The sequence below is a fragment of the Microtus pennsylvanicus genome, chromosome X, assembly GCF_037038515.1.
Source record: "Microtus pennsylvanicus isolate mMicPen1 chromosome X, mMicPen1.hap1, whole genome shotgun sequence".
In the NCBI taxonomy this organism is placed as follows: Eukaryota; Metazoa; Chordata; class Mammalia; order Rodentia; family Cricetidae; genus Microtus; species Microtus pennsylvanicus.
Window position 1 is genome coordinate 49,787,782 of NC_134601.1, and position 21,470 is coordinate 49,809,251.

At 35.6% G+C, this 21,470-nt stretch overlaps 1 protein-coding gene across 6 annotated transcripts in view; it reads right to left on the bottom strand.

Annotated features, from left to right (window-relative positions):
- Positions 1-14,375: 14,375 nt before the first annotated feature.
- The window catches only part of Stag2 (STAG2 cohesin complex component), a 124,776-nt gene continuing 117,681 nt past the window's right edge, over positions 14,376-21,470 (bottom strand). For all 6 annotated transcript variants that reach the window (XM_075958519.1, XM_075958515.1, XM_075958518.1 and 3 more), the window contains 3 exons: positions 19,445-19,571; positions 17,944-18,021; positions 14,376-16,291 (listed from right to left, as the gene is read on the bottom strand). In XM_075958519.1, the coding sequence (XP_075814634.1) occupies positions 16,268-16,291; positions 17,944-18,021; positions 19,445-19,571 (229 nt within the window). In that variant the 3' untranslated portion in view covers positions 14,376-16,267. The remainder of the gene's footprint in view (positions 16,292-17,943; positions 18,022-19,444; positions 19,572-21,470) is intronic.

Genomic DNA, 21,470 nt, shown 5'->3' on the forward strand with positions numbered 1-21,470 from the left:
GAAAAGGGAGAACCAAATAGAGAGAGTCATCACATACGGGTAGAGTCTGGGTGGGATTCTTTGAGACGTTTGGAAAACTGTAAGCCTTGAGCTGAGAGTAAAGCAATGCCACATCTCTGGTGCCTTTGAGTGTCTACCATAAACAAGTGTATGACCTTTTCAGATGAACATACCTTTATCCTTGACCCCAAAGTATCCTTCAAAATGTTGCTTGAATATAGTGAGAAACACATGGTCAAAGCTGACTCTAGCACTCAAGAAAACTTGATTCTGAAAGGAAGATGCAGTAGCAATAACCAACAACAAGAAATGACCTTCAGATATTTCAGACATTGGAATTCTTAACTAGATACAGACTAGGGACTAGTTATAAATATACTTACTATAATAGAATTTAAAATAAGCATGATGAAATCTGAAGAAAATAGGAAACGATGAAAAGTGACATAGAAAATGTCAAAAGGACCCAAATTAAATATAGAAAGAACAAAATAGCTGAAGTTTAAAAACCCAATACTTTAGTTGTCAAACATTCCTGGAAGGTAAATTGTTGAACCAGAACAAATTTGGATCAGAACCAATTTTCTAATATTGCATAGAAATACAATTAATGAGACCTAAAAATGAATAACGGTGGACTACAGAAGATAGATGTTCTGGCAGTCAATACTTGCTGTTAGTAAGAGATTTCTACAGGAGACTGCTTGTCTTGTAAAAGAATGCTATAGGAGAGCCCAAGGAGATCCTTATTTATATGAACTACAGTTATAAAAATAATGTATTATTTTTAGCAAATAAAAAATGTGTACTAAAAACATGGCAGTCAGAAAAGATCTTAGGTACTCAGATCTTTTGGTCCCCCCCTCAGAGCTTGTTATTTTCTTATCACATACAATCATTGGATTGAGGTCCATTATAAAGGATACAACTTTGATTGAATTCTATCAAAGTTTTCTCTAAGTAAGCAATGCATTTATTTGTTGACAGAGGCTTCTGTCCCGCTCAGTCTGGCAGCCATTCAGTCCCAAAGAAACACACAGAGATCTACATTAATTATAAACTGGTTGGCCTTTTATCTCAGGCTTCTTATTAACTCTTATATCTTACATTAACCCATAATTCCTGTTTGTGTTAGCCACATAGCTTGGTACCTTTTATCAGTGAGGCATTCTCATCTTGCTTCCTCTGTATCTGAGTGATGACTGCAGATTGAGCCTTTCCTCTTCTCAGAATTCTCCTGTTCTGGTTTCCCTGCCTCTACTTCCTGCCTGCTACTTACCAATCAGAGTTTTATAAACCAATACAAGCAACAAATCTTTACAGGGTACAAGACCATTGTACCACAGGATTTATTTCTTCATAATCTTAAAATTTCTTTTCTTATAAATTTCTTTTTATCTTTTGAGATAGGATCTTACTATGTTACTATATTTGGCCTGGAACTTGGTATGAATACCAGGCAGGTGTTGAACTTGTGGTAATACTTCTTCCTCTGCTTCCTGAGTGTTAGGATTACAGGGTGTGCCACCACACTGAGCTCAAAAGTTTACCTCTAGCATATGGTCTACTATCTGTAACTACCACCTAATTTTATAAAAACAAAATCAGATAAGCAGATAATAAATATGTGTTTGGTTGATGCTCAAACCAACAATAAAACTCCACAAATTCGCTGTTTCTCATGAATGTATTTCTTAGAAGGGAAAGTTTATCTGAATAAGTTTGTAACAATCAATCCCAGAAAACTTCACCTCCAGGTCATTCCCATCCTCTGACTGTTTTGAGCAGCTGAGAAGAGCAGTGGCTTTATATATTTCATCCTCACAGAGTTATCCAGCAAGTTGGGCTGGGGGCTGGAAATATCGTAGATTAGAGTGGAAACTGTGTGATGCAGTAATATCAGGCCTCTGCATGGTGCACTGTTCATAGTTTCTTGTTTTGTAGCTCATTTTTGTAACCTATTAACTTACAGTGTCACAGGATAGAACTATGACCCATATATTTTACCTGCCTTTACCCAGCTTTTTTCATATAGTAAACCCGACCTCATCACTCTGAAATATGTTAATGTAAATCCTGATGGCCTTACTGTATCTTTTAACGAAACCATGGAACACCATCTACATACCAGACTTTGCTATTTTGTCGGTGGGAGGGTGAGACTACACAGATGACTGGCTTTTCTGACAACTGGAGTATTGTGAGGTTCCTATTTTCTTCAGTACAATCTCAATTGCAGAAAGCATATGGTGCATGTGCAAAAGTTATCTGTGGAATAAATTACACAAAAATGACCAGGGACAGTGACATTGTATATCTCAGTTCACCTATAGGTTCAAGAGGCTCTGAAGATACTGGCCTTAATTAGGTAACTGTTGTACGATGTGGTAATGACTTTCTGGGAAGTGCCTCTTGTACCCCGCCTTCACAAATTAAACTTTTACCTAACCTTTTAACCAAGTTAATTATAATGCCCTGTGTACACAGTTTGTCTAAATTAAACTTACCTTTAAGAAAAACAATGTAATCTATCTTATTATACCCTGAACTCACCTTGTAATCAACTTTTACACACTAAGCTGTATGCACTGCTTAAATCTTAAATTATATTTCCTATATCTCCCTTGTGACCCATCTATCCTCCTGATACAGAATACTCTGTGTGTGTGTCTGTCTGTCTGTGTTTTATGGTAATTAAGTTTAATATCACTGCTGAAAACAACCGTGTTGAAAATGTGCAACTAACAATGAATGTTGAAAGCAACACAACTTCCTTGTAAAATTCTGGTGAAAGATTAAGACAAAGCCTGGCATTTGTTTTCCAATCCATGCTTGATATGATGGTCAATCTTCATTTAAGAGATTCAGGCTCATTCATGGTTAAATGACTCTAGAGACTCACAGTATGCATTTCTTCAAGCAACCTCCTGGCCAATACCCATTTGGTGTGGGACGTCCTTCTGTCTATGTGTTGCTTTTATTGGTTAATGAATAAAGAAGTGCTTTGGGTCTATAACAGAGCTATAGGGGAACAGAGCTAGGTGGGGAAACCTAAGCTGAATGCTGGGAGAAAGGAGGCAGAGTCAGGGAGAAGCTATGGAGCCACCACCAGAAACAGACATGCTGAAACTTTGTTGGTAAACCACTGCCACGTGAAGATACAGTGATTAATGGAGATGGGTTAAATTAATATGTAAGAGATTAGCTAATAAGAATCTAGAGCTAATGAACTAAGCAGTGATTTAATTGGTACAGTTTCTGTGTGATTATTTCGGGTCTAAGCTAGCCAGGTGGCTGGGAACCAACAAGTGGCCTCCTCTCCCTACACCCATCAGTTGGCATTTTAAGCATTTTCCCAAAAAAATGCACTTAGCATGTGTGATGCCCTGGATTCCACACTCAGTACCATAAAACAAAGAAAACAAAAACAAAACGAAATCCTCCTTGTGGATGTGAATTATCATATTTGAAACAGTCTTTAAACTACTCTTCTGAGCACAGCATTCTGGAGACAAAGGCAAGTGGATCTCTGTGAGTTTGAGGTCAGCCTGGTCTACAAGAGCTAGTTCCAGGACAGGCTCAGAAGCTACAGAGAAACCCTGTCTCAAAAAAACAAAACAAACAAACAAAAAGCTACTTTTCTGGGGATATGATTAAAACAAAAAGGCCGTACGTATTTGGTATACATACATACATACATATATATATATACATATATATATATATAATGATCATTTTGAGATCAGTATATGTCCATGAAAATATGAATATTATCTGCCTTCATACTAGATGAGGTAAAACAAACATAAATATGTAGTTGTGTCATTAATAAAATGGACCTTGGAAGAAAAGATAAATAGTAGGTTTTAAGTATAGAGATGGACTGATAGACTTTAATGCCTGATAATCTGTAGTCCCTTGAAATATTAGTATTCTTTTTCATTGGCCCATCTCCTTATCTCAAGTGAAATCTAAGGCCATATTTCTTTTTTGCTGTCCATATACATAGCTGAACCCATGCATGGAGTAAGTAGTCAATATTAAATAGGAATTCTCAATATCTGATGGGTAGAACCTAAGAGCATATTTAGTGTCATATCGTTTGGATATGTAAATTTCACAATCCAATAAAATCTCTCTTTCTTTTCCCCTAATTATCACCATATTTTATAATAGATAACTATGATGATTAATGTGGTGGTTTAAATGGCAATGCCCACCTCACAGGGACATTTGAATATTTAAATATTTGGTCCTCAGTTGGTGGTGGTGTTAGGGAGGATTAGGAGATCTTGCTGGAGGAAGTATGTCACTAGTGGGGAGGGCTTTGAGGTTTGAAAGCCAAATGACATTCCCAGTTCTCTCTCCCCGTTTTCTGCTTGTGGTTCAAGATGTAAACTCTTAGCTAATGGCTCTAATCCCCCATGCTTCCCTGCTGCCACATTTTCCTGCTCTGATGGTAATCAACTCTCACCCTTATGGAAGCCCAAATAAACCCTTACTTCTCCAAGTTGCTTTGGGTCATGTTGCTTTAGTACAGCTATAGAAACCAAACTAAAACCATTCATTTTAAATGCCAACTTGCATAAGATCACCTGGAAAGATCTCAGTTGAGGAATTCTGGTGGGAGTGGCAGGTTGCCTTCCCGCCCAGCTCCCGCACGGCTGGCTAGCTTATGCCCCAAAATAACAACACACAAATTGTATTCATTTAAACACTGTTTGGCCCATTAGCTTTTAGCCTCTTACTGGCTAATTCTCACATCTTGATTAATCCATTTCTAGTAATCTATGTAGCACCACGAGGTGGTGGCTTACCAGGAAGGATCTTAACCTGTGTCCATCTTGGAGAGGAGAGCTATAGTGTCTTTCTCACTTCCATTCTTCCCAGCATTCTGTTCTGTCTACTCCACCCGCCTATGTTCTGACCTATCAGGCCAAGCAATTTCTTTATTAATTAATCAATGAAAGCAACACATAGAAAGAAGACTCACCTACATCAAGGAATTATCTAGATCAGGCTGGTCTGTAGGTATGTCTAGGGTGACTGTCTTGATTATTAATTGACTCAAACCACTGCAGGTGGCACCATTCTCTGGGTAGGAGATCCAAGACAGTATAAAGATAGAGAAACCAGTTAAGCATTAACACTAGCAAGCAAGCAAAGATTTATTTTTTTTAACTCTTTACTCTTGGCTATAGGATGTAATGTGACTAGCTACTTGAGTTCCTGCCTTGACTTCTCTAAGCTATTAACTCTAATTTGGAATTATAAACCAAATAAGGCCATTCTTCTCTATGTTGTTTTCTGTCATTTATGACAGCAACAGAAAAGATGCCTTTAAGATATTATAGTGTATAGTAGAACTCCAATATTTGTTTATACTGCAAAACTAAATCTCTATACCCTTTAACCTCCTGGTGTTTTATCACCATTCTGTCTTGTTCTCTGAGTTGAATTTTTTTTTAAAAAAAGAAACAAATCTCATCATATAAATGATATTAAAAGTATGTATTTGTCTTTGTCTGGCTCATTTCACTTAATGTAATATCCGTCTACATTTATCTGTGTTGCTAACAGTAGTAGAATTTCCTCCCTCCATTGTACATATGTATCATAAATTTTCTTTCCTGGTCATCATTTAGTATACATTTGTATTCCTCCCATGTCTTGGTTATTATGAGTAATGCTACAATGAATATAAGGTACACATATCTCTTAAAGATCCTGGTTCAAGTTTGTCTGCATATATACTGAGACATGAGTATGGCTGGAACATATGAAATTTCTGTTTTTAATTTTTGAGTCACCTTTGTGAAGCAAGATCAATAGAAACTCAGAGAGAGAAACTGGCATTCAACCTTAAGATCCGAAAAGTAAAGCAGCCAGCCATTGGCACTTACCTCGACCTACGTCTGAAAATGGCAATCCTGCCTCCAAGAATCTCGGAATGCGACTATGGCAGAGAACTGTTTCCTCCCATTTTATAACCCTCTCAAGGGCTAGGATTAGGTGTGCACCACTTGGAATAAAGGCATGCACAACCCGGTTTCTATGGCAACTAGTGTGGTTACTGGGATTAAGGGTATGCATTACTATTACCTGGTCTATAAGACTAACCACTGGGGCTATTTTACTCTAAGATCTTCAGGCAAGTTTTATTTATTAAAATACAATTAAAATGCCACTACACCTCTGCAATGTTTTCTATAATGGCCATACTAATGTATATTTCCTTCAAAAATTTACAACGATACTCTTTCCTCCACATCATCATTTCCAATGCTTTTATCTTTTGTCTTATAGATAAGAGCCACCATAGTGAGTGTGAAGAAATACCTTGTGGGGGTTTTTTATTTGTATTTACCTTATTTAGTGACGATGTACATTTTTACATAGACTTCTTGGTCATTAGTCTTCTCAGAGAGTCTATTTAATTCCTTTGCCTATATTTAAGTGATATTTGTTTTTTTCTATTACTTTGTTGTACATGTCCTTTATTATAATGGAAAAAATAAGGTATAAAAAGATTGACTGTCAGATACAGCGAGACCAATGGAAGATTTACATAGATTCAGGATTGCAGAGAATACAGTTTATTGGAGACTTACTGACAGAACCACAGTCCAGGATAGCAGCAAGACCACTGGATACTTAAAATTCAGGTCAGAGGAAGTGGGGTTGTATAACGACTTGAACAAAGGTGGTTTGAATTCAACTTGAAACCTTTGGTTTTATGCCAAGTTAACATCAAAGACATAAGACATATCCCTGGTTCTAAGGTCCAATTGTAAAACTCCACATGCTAGTCTAATACTTTTATTTATCTACAGACAGACCAGAATTAAACCAGGGAAAGCATGGCAGTCACAACTCATGGTCAAGTTGGCTCTCCACACTTCTATATTTTGCTTTTTGGGTTTTTTTTGTTTGTGATGGGGGTATATATATATATATATATATATATCCCTGGCTGGCCTGGAACTCACTATGTAAACCAGGCTGGCCTCGAACTCACAGGGATCTGCCTGCCTCTGTCTCCCCAATGCTGGGATTAAAGGTGCACGCCACCACATCTGGTCACATTTGTATATTTTGAAATATTATTTCAGTCAGTTCTGGGCATCAAAATAAAATACATTAGACTGCATGATTTCTGAACAACCAGAAATGTATTTGTCATAGTTCTAGAGCCACTGTTCCAAGATCAAGGCATGGACAGATGTGTTTAGTGAGAGTCTGTTTCTCATAGGGGACAGATACTGCATGGGCAAACAAACTCCCATTGGTCCCTTTCATATGGACAAGTAATATTTTTCATGATGGCCCTTCCTTCATAAGCTAACCACTTCCTCCAAAACTTCTGACCTCATACTATCACTCTGGGGCATATGTTTCAATATAAAACTGGTTGGGGAGGGGAATGTGAAGATCATAACATCCCTTATAAGATATATGGTGTTTTCCCTCTTGCTTTGCAGATTGTTTTTTTTAATTTTGTTGATTGCTTCCTTTGCTGTGCATAAGCTATATATTTGACACAAGAAAACTTGTTTTTGAAGCTATTTAATTTTTAAATGCTGATTTTAAAACTATGAAATGTGTCAACAAAGAAAAAGCCACAGTTCATGTTTGTAGAGAGAAAGGCACATAAGGTTCATTGTAATTCCCATCAAAGATAGCTGACGTGAACTCCATGTGAACTAAATACCCAAATGGCTAAAGATTAAAGGACAACCTGTGCTAGAGAATGAGTTTGTATTTGAACAGTGCTATTTCATTGTAATATGTGTTTGTACCAAGATCATTTTCCAAAATTTAGTATCCTGAAGTGATTCATTCCACCCTGTTTCTATGCTTTCTGTTATGCTCCATCACCCTCCTTTCCAGTGCATGTTTCTAATAGTCCTTGCACACAGCTCATTATTCTCTTTTTGGTTCTACCTTGTCCTGAAAACAATGCTTCATTACAAATGCTTACTAGTCTACCTTCAAATTCTGGCATTTAAGTTTTCTTCAGTCTGGGTGCTTTGTTTTTTTTATTTGGAATGACTTTAAATTTAAAAAAAATGTAAGATACTATAGAGAATTCTCATATACCTTTGCACAGTTTTGCCCAAATTTAAGAACTTCTGGTTCCATGGCACATTTGTTAAAACTAAGAACCCAACATTGCTAATATTACTATTAAGGAGAATACGTACTTAGCATTCACCAGTTTTCCCACGAGTGTCTTTTCCTTGTTCTAGAATCTAAACCAGGACATTATATTGCATGTAGCTGGTCTGGTGGTTTGACCAGAAATGAGAAATGCCCTCCCCCCATAGGTAGACATCTTTGAACACTTGGTCCCCAGGTGGCAGCACTGTTAGGGAAGGTTATGCAGACTTTAGAAGATGGAGCATGTCACTGACAGTAGGCTTTGAGAGTTTATAACCTCACCCCATTTTCAGTTCACTCTCTCTTCCTGCATGTGGATAAAGATGTCATCTCCCAGCTTTGTGCTCCAGTCGCCTGCTGCTGTGCCTTCCCCACCATTATGTAATTCCCCTGTGGAATCAGCAGCCAAAATAAGCTCTTTCTTCCATAAGTCGCTTTTGCTCATGGCATTTTTTCACACCAACTAAAAGGAACTAATAAAGTTAGCCTTCCTTTTAATCTACAACAGACAACTAGATGCATATATTGTGGAGGTACGGTATAATCTTCAAAGATGATAATGACAGCTCTGTATTTTTGTATAAACATAATTATTCAGATATTTAAAAGTTAACAAAGAAATAAGTGGTTAATATAAATATACAGCCAACGTTCAGTGACCAGATAAATCAGAACTCTTTGTTAACTGAATTCTTAATTTTGGAAAAAGGATCATGTATTATAGCTTAGACTGTTCTACAATGCAAAGTTGCCAACCTCCTGGGTGAGATATAGGGATGTCCACCATGTCTGGCAAAGGAAACTATTCTTTTAATTAAATGAAAAATAAAATTAAAAGTTGATAACCTTTTATTATTTTCCTTACAACTTTTTTTTGCATTTGCAAAAATGAATAACCTTTAGTAACAATGCTTAATTTTTAATTATTTAATTATAACAGCAGGAGTGTTTTAAGGAAAAAATGTCTTACTTGGATATCGTTTGTAGCTTATGAAAATGAAATAACATACAAATGTCAACATTTTTTTCACTGTATTTATTTATTTTTTTTAAATTGTGATGTAGTTTTATTATAGAATACCACAACAGCAATGAAAATAGGTTAGTTATAGCTCTCTATATGAAAATGGATTAATATGAGAAGTGTTTATTTTGAATTGTGTTAGTCATTTTTATTTTATTTTTTTTCTTTTTTTTCCTCTTTTTTTTTAAAATTTATTTTTCTAGTACAGAATTTCATGAGTAAAAACTCCTAAAGCAGGCTGGAGAGATGGCTCAGAGGTTAAGAGCACTGACTGCTCTTCCAGAGGTCCTGAGTTGAATTCCCAGCAACCACATGGTGGCTCACGGCCATCTGTAATGAGATCTGGTGCCTTCTTCTGGCATGCAAGCACACATGGAAGGAATGTTGTATATATAATAAATAAATAATTTTTAAAAACTCCTAAAGCATCCACAAAAGCCATAATAAACCATGCTCCATCCAAATTTAGTTAACAACAAAGGTAACTGACTATACAAAAGCAAAAAGACAAGCAAGGGAGTCTAAGTTTGTGTGCTTGTCATTTAAACAAACGTCAAAACAACAGACTTTATTGATTTGTTTCTAAAGATCTAAACAAAACTTGAAGTGATTCCACAAACCATTGTAAGTAGCTGAAATTGATGGAAATTTTTAGATTTACCAAAACTATGGAACCCAGGTAGAGCGCCTTTTAAAAATTAAATTACTGGAAAACATTGTCTGATTTTTAAAATTTTTCATTACTCATACTATCAGATATGCTACTTTTAAAAAATGTGAATTGGACAATTTGCCTCATAGAAACAAGTAGAAAACTTTAAAAATATTACACAGCACAGTGGATCAATGTATTGGTTTTAGTTGCTTACAGTTATCTATTGCTATGTTGAAAAGTACTCTTGAACATAGCAAAGTTGGGAGATTCTTCTGGGTTCTTCTGTGATCCCCCATGTGTCTATACTGAATTATGGGCCATCTAGGCAACTGTGCCTAGATTGACTAAATACATGCATGCAATGAATGTCAAATTGCAGATGGAAATTCACAGATGACTTTGTATTTAGGAATCCATTGCGTTTTAAGTGACTATGGTGTCAAATGTCCTTAATCCCAGAACACTGAAGACAAAGAAAAGAGGATCGGGAGTTCAAGGCCAGAGTCACAGGAAACAACAGAGTCTATTACATTTTGAAAAGGTGTCAATCAAATTACTACATTATCACAGCTTCTTTGTCTATAGTTTAAAGATAAATTGTTTAAAAACTAAGTTTGTTTCAGTAATGATGTAGAAACCCCTACCATGTGTTGGGAGTAGTGAGATCCCAAATCCTGAATTTCTTGTAATCCCCTGATCTGAGTGCCTACAGCTGCTCTGAGCACGAGACCTTCAGGAGTTCCTGATGGCAGGAGAGTGGTTTCTGGTGGGTTTGGCTGGGGTGTGGCTATCTCTATATAATCTGCCACTGAACACAATAAAGAGGGCATTCTTGGGGAATTCAAGGATGACCCATGTCGCTGTCTGTGTGTGTCTGTGTATTTTAGCCTCCAGCTCTCCCTCCAGCTCTCTTGCCCAAAGCTCGCGAACTGGGTGCCAGCGTACAGAGAACAGACACGGAGGCGCGGTGCACAGCAATTGGAGGTCTCCACCGAGATATCGGCAATTGGAGGTCCTGGCCAAGATATCTGGAACTAGGGAACGCTGAGAGGTCGCCCTCAGAAGGTGAGGGTGGATTGGGGTATATGTGTTAATCCTGACGTCCTTCGTTCAGTTTGGCAGCAAGTGGAAGTCAACCGAGAAAGGGGTAAACGAACAGGGTTGTCCCTGGCTGGAGGGGACGTATGTATTGGGAAAAGATAGAATGTATAGAGCTTAAAAAGATAAATGTGTACAGATGTATGATATGTTGCTTGTGTTGTCTTTTGTGTTCTGGACTGGAGAAAGACATTTGATTCTAGGAACTGCTAAGAAAGGTATCTTGACTTTAAAATATGGGCTTAAGAATTTGATGTTTTGGAAAGGAGGTTCTGTTTTTGTCTCCACAGATGATGAGAGCCTAAGGATTTATTCGATATTCAAGTGGTTTGAATCCCAGAGGCCTCCTGAAATGTTGCAGTGGAGTGTGAGCGGAGGCTCCAAGGCCAAGAGGCTCCAGGCAGCGGGTGCTGAGGAGCTCTGAAGTGTGCAAACCCTGGGATCTGCCTCGAGGACCGACGAGGCCAGAACGTACCTAGGAGGCAAGAACGCTAGGCCTGCAGGCTTCCAGCGCGGGCCTTAGGGCGCAGAAGCGCAGCACTACCACGACAAGGCCTGTTGGCCTGGACCTCTGTCCCAGCCCAGGGCAACTGGCCGGGACGGAATCCACCCCACCCAGAAAGGGTCTGGGCGGCTGTGCCTTCACCTTCCAGCTCGGTGGGGAGGTGGAGCCTCCCCCCCCCCATTGCCGCCACCCAATGGCAGTAAATCGCAGTAAATACCCCTAAGAATGCAGCGTCCCCGCCCAGCAGGAAGTAGCCAGATTGGCAACGCCCAAATTTCCTAAAAGATAATTTAAGTGGGGCCCCTTCAATGGTTGCAGAGCAGCAAGCCTGCTTTCTTGAGTTCTGTTCCACCCTTCAGTGTTTGGAGAGCAGCAAACCTGCTTCCCTGAGTTCCGCTCCACTCCGTGCACCAGTTTGGACCCAGAACAAATGCAGCTGGGGCTAGAAGGCAGCTGGGGCAGAGCTTTGTTAGGTGGCTGTGGTGGAAGGCACATTGCCTCAGCCCAGTCGGTGCCTAGCCTGGCAGATGCCACAGAAGTGCTAGGAGTATCAGTAAATGCAACAAGGGCTGGAGCTTAGACAAGCTGGAACACAGACCCCACTAGGCTGCCCGAGAACACAGCAGCGGGGCAAGAAGGCAGTGGCAGTTCCAGGCTCTGCATGCCGAAGAGTCTGCGTCAGAGCGAATTTAAATCAAGAGACTGCCCTATTGTAGGAGCAGGTGGACTTATGACTAGTACAACAAATGTCTTGTTCATTAGTTCATTTGTATGACATCTGTTAATATTGCTAATGCCTCTTATGTGGTGAAACAACTCAATGGTTACTTGAATAGCCCTTGAAATGTTACAATTAGCACACCAGATTGTAACTAAATCTAATCTATAATGAAGAAAAAACCTAACAGATGCTACCTGTATAAAGGGATGCTTCTGAATTGATAATGATGCTCAATCTTTAGTAGGGATTTTGGACAAACACTTTAAGCATTTGTCAAAACAGTAAATGAGAACCTACTTTGCAAATTCATCACATAAAATTTTGTGCCAAATAAAAATCAAGTATTAAGTACTTAATGACACATAGGCTACAGTAGTATCTGGGAGGGAATGTACACGTTTGCCATTTGCTTTGAAATACAGAGACCACTTTTGAAGGTGGATCTGTACTAATGCCAAGTCAAAATGTGTTCATTATTAACTTTTTCCAACGTTGTTGTATGTTCTAAAGTTTTCATGATAAAATGTTAGACGAAAGTCAACTGTCTTACAAAAAGTCTTCCTGAGCACATTTACAATGAGAGCCTCCAATAACACCCTGCAGGATATTCTTGATTCACTTTGTAAAAAGCATTAAACCTACATTCTAACTCCTGAGAACTGTAAAAAAATGTCAAAACCAATTCTACCGCCTTATGCTTTAGTGACTCAATTTTGCTGAATCATTACAGCGACCATAACAATCTATCTGAACAGGTACTCCCTTAAAAATTTTAAATTTATTTACTGTGTTTATGCTTGCATGCATCCATATACATATGTGTCAATCAGAGAACACTTGGAGAGTTTATTCTGTCCGTCTACCATGTGGGTTCAGGTCAAACCTACGTTATCAGGCTTGGCTGCAATGGTCTTCACTCACTAAGCCATCTTGTTGGCCTACCCTATGATTTTTTTTCCCAATTTCCCTTTGTGGGAAGACACTAAAGAAATCGCTCTTAAATTAGCCTTTTTATTCCAGTATCCCAACTTTTAAAAATATTATAAGTACCTTTTGAAAGCTCAGTGTTTATGTTTATACTGTATCAGTTATAGAAGCCAGCTGAAGAGCATATTAAATAAAGGCAATGTTTACTCACACTATTCAGTTTTATAGATAAGTAGACTCCTTAAAGAACCACCATGAAGGACACAATGAATTCTATGCCATTTTACCTTTATGTGATTTTGTGTGTGTGTTTTCCAGTTTAAGCCTGAAACCTGCATATAGGCCAGGATGTTCTTGAACTTGCAGTGACCGCCTGCCTCAGCAGCTGAAATGCTGGGATTAGAAGCAGGCATTACTCAGCACACCTGGTTGCACATACTTCAACATCAGTTCAACAGAATGTGATAGAAAACACAGCTTGATCTTCTGGGTCTAAATACCAGCCCAATCACTTATTACCCGCTCATCCTTAGGATTTGCTAACTTTGCTGTGACTCATTTTTTCACCTCCTCTTGATCTGTAAAAATAAGGAAGTGGGGGAAAATAACGTGTCTCGTGTCATGACAGTTTGTGAATCATTACATATAAATTCCTTAAAACAATAGCGAGCAATATTACCTACTATTGTCTAAGTTTAGTTAAGAAGCACTGACGATACAAGACTCCTTGTATGATTTACAAATCAATGAAAATGAACAATGTACACTGATAGTAATAACTTTTAAAATACAATGCAAATTTTCACAAAGACACAATTTTCAATAAATTCTTTTTCAAATGCTGACTTGTACTGCCACATCATGAGCCCATTATCTAAAATATATTTCTTTAAAACAGGAATCGTTGCTAGACTTTTGTCCTAGCACTTATTCCAAACTTAATGACTTTATTTTTTACATTTAACTGTGAGGGGAAAAAAATTTCACACATCAGGCACAATAGGAATTAAAATATATCCTGAATGAACAATGCAAGCATTTCAAAGTCTGTTTAACGTATACTAGATAAAAACGAAAGCAATAATAGTTACAGGTTTCTATTTCAAACAACCCAACTAGGGATTTAGTCACATTTAAAACATACGTGATTTATTAGAAATATAATCTGGTAATGTGTTCTATAAATAGCCCCACTCAAGCACATCAACGTGTGATAATAGATATAATTTGTAAAGCATTTAGAATTACCCTCCCCTTCTGATTACAAGAGATAAAGCATACAACATACTGTAGGTTTATTTTTATTCAAAAAGTTACTGTCTCAAGACATAAATACAAATCAGAAAACAGTACAATTAGGACAATAGAATGTGGAGGACAACAGGTTAGAGTAATATATAAAACATTTTTAGCTGGTTGAAAACAAAGCTGTAAGAACTGCTTTCACAAAGAAGTATTCCTTTCAAGAGTGAGAACAAAAGTCAACTTAGGTTTAAAATCATATATACAGTCCTCTCAGCAGTTCTAGGAAATGCAGTGGTGTGTAAAAGAACATATGCAATACATCTGCACATAACAATGTTTGTAGATGGAAAGTATGTTAGACAAGTCTGGTTTTATTCGTTAACCATGAATTAATAAAATTAAGTGTATTTTGTAGTCTTTCAGCTAACCTATGGTTTTTTGGCTACCACAGCCCAATGCATGTTGATTTCCTGACTCGAAAAACCAGAAGCCTTTTGGTATTCACACATTTGAAGATATTCTTGTATTGCAAGCATATTAAGGCATGGAATGATTAAAATAATATACCTCAAGAACTGAGAGACGACTGACAAAAGATATACATGTAATATAAGTTAATATTTTGTTTTAAACGATGTCTAGCTGCCTAAGCCTCGCAAAATGAGTTGATGTCAAAATGGCAAGTGGCCACTTTCTGTTTTAAACTAATTCATTTGTGAAAGGACATAAAATGAAGTTTAAAGCTTAGCTTTCAAAGAATATTATGGGTTATGAATTCTATTATCCCATCTAATTTACATACAGAGGAAATGTACTGTAACCTGTTAGAAGTATCTTTAACCTGAAGACTGCTTGCAAAGACAGATAGATAAAACAATATAAAATACAAATTTAAAAATCATTTTAAAGCATGAATAGTCATGCTTTTCTATCTTTAAACATTGTTAAACTTTCAATATATTTCTGAAACCTCATAATTTTAAGTTGGAATTTAAAAGTAAGAAAAAAACTAAACAAACTGCGCAATTATAAAATCAGCACCAATTTATATATATATATAATTTTATTTAAAATTTAGATCCCTATTCCCACACTCTAATAAGCTGTATAATTTTTGTTTAGAATTTTTCTGCAAACATACTACAATAAGCTTCTTTTATTTGGAGACAAAATACAGTGGCACTACTGGAAGGAATATCACAACATTACATTTTTATCTTAAAGGACAAGCAAACTTTCAGGGCTGATATGGGATAAGCATGTTTGAGACTGGATACCTTCTGGCAGTACACTGCATCTGGGTATTTCTGAAAAGTATACAGAAGCTCTTGGATTTTAAAAATATCTTAAAATACATTTTAGATGAAAAAATTGTAAAAGTTCTGCTTATAAGTTTAACTTTTTTCCACAATTACAACATTTAAAACAAAGTTTTGTTGATTGATGTTTTAAGCATTTAAATTATGAATGCTAAAAACAATTCTATCCTACAATTTCGGGGTCAGGGAATAAATCCATCCGTAACTTTTGTTTCATGGATGTAAACAGAAATCCAGCAGAGGTCATCATTATTTAGTACAACCAGTAAATAAATGTGAGAAGATTCTTATCTGTACCAAATACTTCTTCAGATTGTTATATATTTTTTAAAAAAGCATGAAATAATTCATTTAAAAGCCAACTAACAGCGCATAAATAAAATATTTACTTTCTAAGAAAAACTGTAGCTTATCATCAAATTGTTTACTTGTCCTTTACTTTTTTCAGGCAAACAAAACTGCCCTCAATGCACTTCATCTTGGTAAGCATAAGCATGTTATATTCTCCTTAGAGAAAAATCTGCACAGAATTTCACTGTATCTACCACACGTCAATAAATTTCCTCTTCCACTTAGAAAATGACTTCACCACAGATTTAAATGTGTACTGGTATTAAAACATTGACACCCCAAGAACCTAATGAGAGAGGGAAAAAAAATTCGTTAAAATAGTCATTTATCTCTTATAAAATATGTAAATATACTTTATAATTGTTATATTAAATAAAATATTAATAAGACAACTCTGATAATGTCTTTTCAGACCCATAATTACAAAAATAAAATTATTATTAATAAATAATAAAATAATTCTGTTTAGAGTAGCCTGATGTATTTATAAATATTAAGTGCTTTGAGGTACACGTCATTTATAATTATAGAATCTTGGAACCAGGCATTAAGGAATTCAAATTCCAGTTTTACCATTTTGATCACATTTACCATGGTAAGATTATTCTGTATTTATTATAAGACAGATTTTATTTTGCATTTAGTATCTTCTATTAATTCTATTTCTTATGTTATGTTTAAGACACTATTCACTAAAAAGATACTTTTAAAGTCATGAAAATTTAAAATAAAGAGTCGAAGACTTCTAAAGGTACCCAAACCTTTAAAGATTACTTAGCACTCAGTTATGTGACTGCTGCCATCATGTGGTAATGCTATAAAATTACATATATATGAGTACATGTGCTCACTTCCTTATTTCATTATCACAGGAATCTAAAACATTATAAAATTAACAAAGTCTATTTATTTTCAATATTCAATATATATTAGAATGTGATAATATTGGCTCCCCATTTCTTTTTACATCATCAAATTGTAGTTTTCTCTGCATGTTAAATGTCAAAATGGATACAGTTTCTATGGCTGTTTCATTATTTTAGTACTCTGAGAAACATCTTTTTGTACCCTTCATGTTATGAGGGAAACAAATGGCACTATATAAATATATAAAATAATGGAAAGCTCTAGCTTTTGACTATAATTTATCATTTCAACTTCCTAATCACATTTCTTGGTATTTAACACAAATAAGAACTGATTTTAGCTTTAGTTACGTAGATATGTCAGTAACTACTATCAAATTAATACTGGTGCTTTTAAATACATTTAAATACCACATAATTCAATATACATCTAAACTAAAGAATTATGGGTAAATCAGGTTTTCTGTTGCTATAGAGCCATGTACTCAAGAACATATACTAACCCATCTTACTATTCCAGTGTGGTACTTATCTCAATGAAAGTATGAATGAAGTATTAAAGGAACAGAGAATAAAATACTTATCTGGTGAGATCATATCTTAGATCAATATCACTTTTCATTATCAAAACCCTTGTTTGGGTATTTATTTTTTCTTTTTGAAACAATGTGGTCAACATTGGCCTTGACCTCATGATCTTCTTTTATAGTATAAGGGCATGGTAAAAACTGTCCACATGGTGTCCAAAGTACAGCAATAACAGGTGTGTGCTACTAGTCTCAGTTATATGTCACCAGTTTTCACCATGCCTTTATACTATAATTATTCCCCTATTCTGTCCACTCATAAATACCAAAGAATTCTTGAGATACAATTCTGATTTATATCATCCAATCATTTGAAAACCTTCAATAGGCAACCCAAACCTGCAAGAAAGGTCTAAAGGCAACATTCAAACACCAGTTGGTCAAGAATTCCAAAAGTACTTTTAACTTTTTATTACTACTGCACATCAGGTCATTGCCTAAAGTTTTGATTTAAAACTCCTGGGGCATATTTAAATTAAACCTACTGATTCATCCATAATTGAGGCTGGATCAAAGAAATCAGGCTTCAGTTCTGTTCTCTCTCGTCTATTCTTTGATGGTGGCTAAAGAAAGAAAAGAGAAAGTTGATGCTTCTCTATACCTATACACGAGATAGTAAATGAAAATATCCATACATATTAATGTCATTAGTTCTCTGGTCTATGTGATTTTTCAGGTGTACCACAAAATAATTCAATCATTGCTTGCCAACCTCCCATGCCCCTCCCCAACAAGAATGGTTATAAGTACAAAGAACTTCATTAGAAAAATAGTCTTAAAGTAAAAAAAAATTTCACTTTACTCTTAAAAATATTCATGGTGAAGCATATTTTTAGTCCCAGCACTCGAGAGGCAGAGGTAGGCAGATCTCTGAGAGTTCAAGACCAATTTGGTCTACAAAGCAAGTTCCAGGACAGCGAGAGCTGTTACACAGAGAAATTGTTTCAAAAAAGCACACACATACACAATCACTCTTATAATGTCATTTTCCTTGAAAGACACCATATAACATTCCTCTAAAGGGACATAGTATTTCTTTTTTTCAAGGAGAATACTCATTAAATACCATGACCACAGAGACTCGGCTTGTTATAAGTTCAGCTTTACCAATTATAAGATTTCTTCTCCTTGGGTAAGTTAACTTTTTATACTTTAATGTCTTTTATCATCTCAATCTATCTCACAAAGCTGAATGAGAATGTTGTCAAAATGTATAAGCATTCTATATATACTCTAACCACATGTAACTTACTTTTTAAAAATCTTGTATGTATTTACCGTCTTGTGTTTCCAGTAATTTAACTTTACTTTTAATATGAAAGTTTGCCTCAGCAAAAGGTTTCTACCAGGATTGTAATATACTACATTTGAAATATATTATTTCTAATACACTATATTAAAAAGTGATGATAATATACTCATAATACTTTTTAAAACTTAGTATATAAACATTACACATTATTTGATTTTTGTAGTGAAAATAAGCAAAATAAAGTCCTTTGCAATCCTATACATTATTAAATTAACTTCAAATATAAAATCACAATTTTTATTATTTCAAAATGTGAGAATATTTTAAAAAATACTTCTTGCCTTCAGAAACTTAAACTTTTGATCAACTTTGCAACCAAGTTAATAATATGCCTTAAGACAATTCAAAACAAATTTTTCTTTGTTTTCTCTCTGTAGCCCTGGCTGGACTGGAACTTGCTCTACAGACCAGTCTGGCCTTGAACTCCAAAGTCTTCCTTCCTCTGTCTTCTAAGTACTGGGACTAAAAGTTATGTGTCACCACTACCCAGCTCAATTGTTCCCCTACTGTGTATTCAGCCTGTTTAACACATATGCTTTAATCCCTTCTCATACACTTAAATCCCTGAACATATTTGTAGAACTTATTCTTTTGATCTTTCTCTAAGAAATAGCAACTTTATTTTCAAAGGATTTAAACAGGAAAACAAATTCTTATTTCTAGATGTTTCTTACCAAGTCTATATCCATGGTGTCAAAGTCCATTCCCTCATTAAGATCCTCAATCCTTCCTTCTGAGGACATCATAACATCTTCAACAATTGGCTCTTCATCATCTTCCATTAGGCTTGTACCACGCCGACTAGAGAAATATAAAACAAGGTAAAGATCTGAACCAATATCATGACAACTGACATATAGGTGGCAAGTATGTAGTTTTCTATATTCGAGTATAATGGAAAATGATGGAATTAAAGGTCAGGGAGAATGATTAGGCATTGATCATGTCATCAATGGTGTCAAAATCCAAATGTTCACTTGTTTAAAAATACTAAGAATCTGTTTATTCTACATTACTTCAATACAGTTAGTTTGTTACTTCTGATATGCCATATACAATATTCAATGAGAATTTTCCACATGTGAACATAGCAGATACCTCAAATCCTTTTTGAAAGTAGGCAGGACACAAATTAATAAAGAAACATAAAACAGACCAAAGAAATGACATTTTTAGAATGCATATATTCTGATTATACATAGCGCTGATGTTAATCATTAGGTACTCATTCATTCAATGCCAAATGTGTACACCAGCCACACATTCACTCACACATCACATGACGCCTACTCCATGACAGGCTTCCATTGTATCCTAAGGATGAAAAAAAAGTGAGTAAAACAATAATCCTGCCCTCAAGGAGCTTACAATATACTAAGGGAAAACAGATAAAATTGACAACATGATACACATTACAATATATCCATCAAATGCTATAAGGGTAGGTACACTAAGAAAATTAATTCTGCCTCATATAACACTCAATGCTCAAAGCTGATTTCCTCCATTGTGAAATTCAGTCAAGAATTCATATAAAAATGAAAAATAACATCAAGATCAAAAGCTGTGTTTTTTTCACATAATCACAGGTAAAATAAACTAAATTCACAAATTAGAACAGATCAGCATAAAGTAGGTAGACCAGTGGTGAATTTGCATGTGACTTCTTTCTTTCCAGTTTGGTTGACATTACTGTCTTTCGTTTCCAAAGATCCCTCAGATCCCCAAAACAACTCACCAAAGCCTAAATTATTTAATTAAGTAGTTTCAATGTACACAATACTACAGTGGATCACAATATCTGATTCAGGCTTTATGAACAAATATGCTATGTCAGGCATAATAATTCTGGATAATAAAAGACAATTTTATTATTCTTTTGTGAAAATAAAGGCAAAGGCAATCTTTGTGTTTTGCATATCATATAATCAAAATCCAGAAATCCATTCTGTATTTCCTTTACAGTATACACTGAAGGTATATACGATATAAACTATGGAGGAAAATGTAATTCAGAAATTAGTTACAGGATAGGTATCATTAATGAAAGAAAAATCATTGTAAAGCAAAAGTACTTTAATGTTTCCGGCAATCAACCATTTATGGTACAACCACCAAAAGAATCCTCTGGTGATAGCTGTTCAACTCAGATAATACCTTTCAGTTTTCTAGCGATTGCCTACAATCAAGAACCAAACTACATTGAAAACAAAAAGAACAATGAACATGGTAATGAAATAATGAGATATTCTAGACCACAAAGGTCCTGGTGACTGGTACCAAGTTTGTAGAGGACAAATATAAACCAAATAATTATATGGCAGAATTCTAAACTGCTTGGATAGTATTTAACTAGAAGCTAAAGAATTGGTTGTAGGATCAATCAAGCATAAGTATAATACAAAATAAGGACAATATAGCAAGAGAAACAGGACAAAACCAAGTGCTAGTGCAGACAATGAGCACAGGAGACAAGCCATAATGGTGCATATTTAGTGCATCCATAGGGGTTATTAAAACCACTACAGAGATAGGGTGAATATTTACATGCCACCATTGGTGTGGTGAATTCTTAAAGTCAACAAAATAAAACAAAATATAAACTTTAAAAGAGGTAACAACCACTATCTCCCAAGTTTAAAAAAATACATTATGTTACAATGCTTTCAAACTTAAAATAATTAGAATAACATTTTTGCC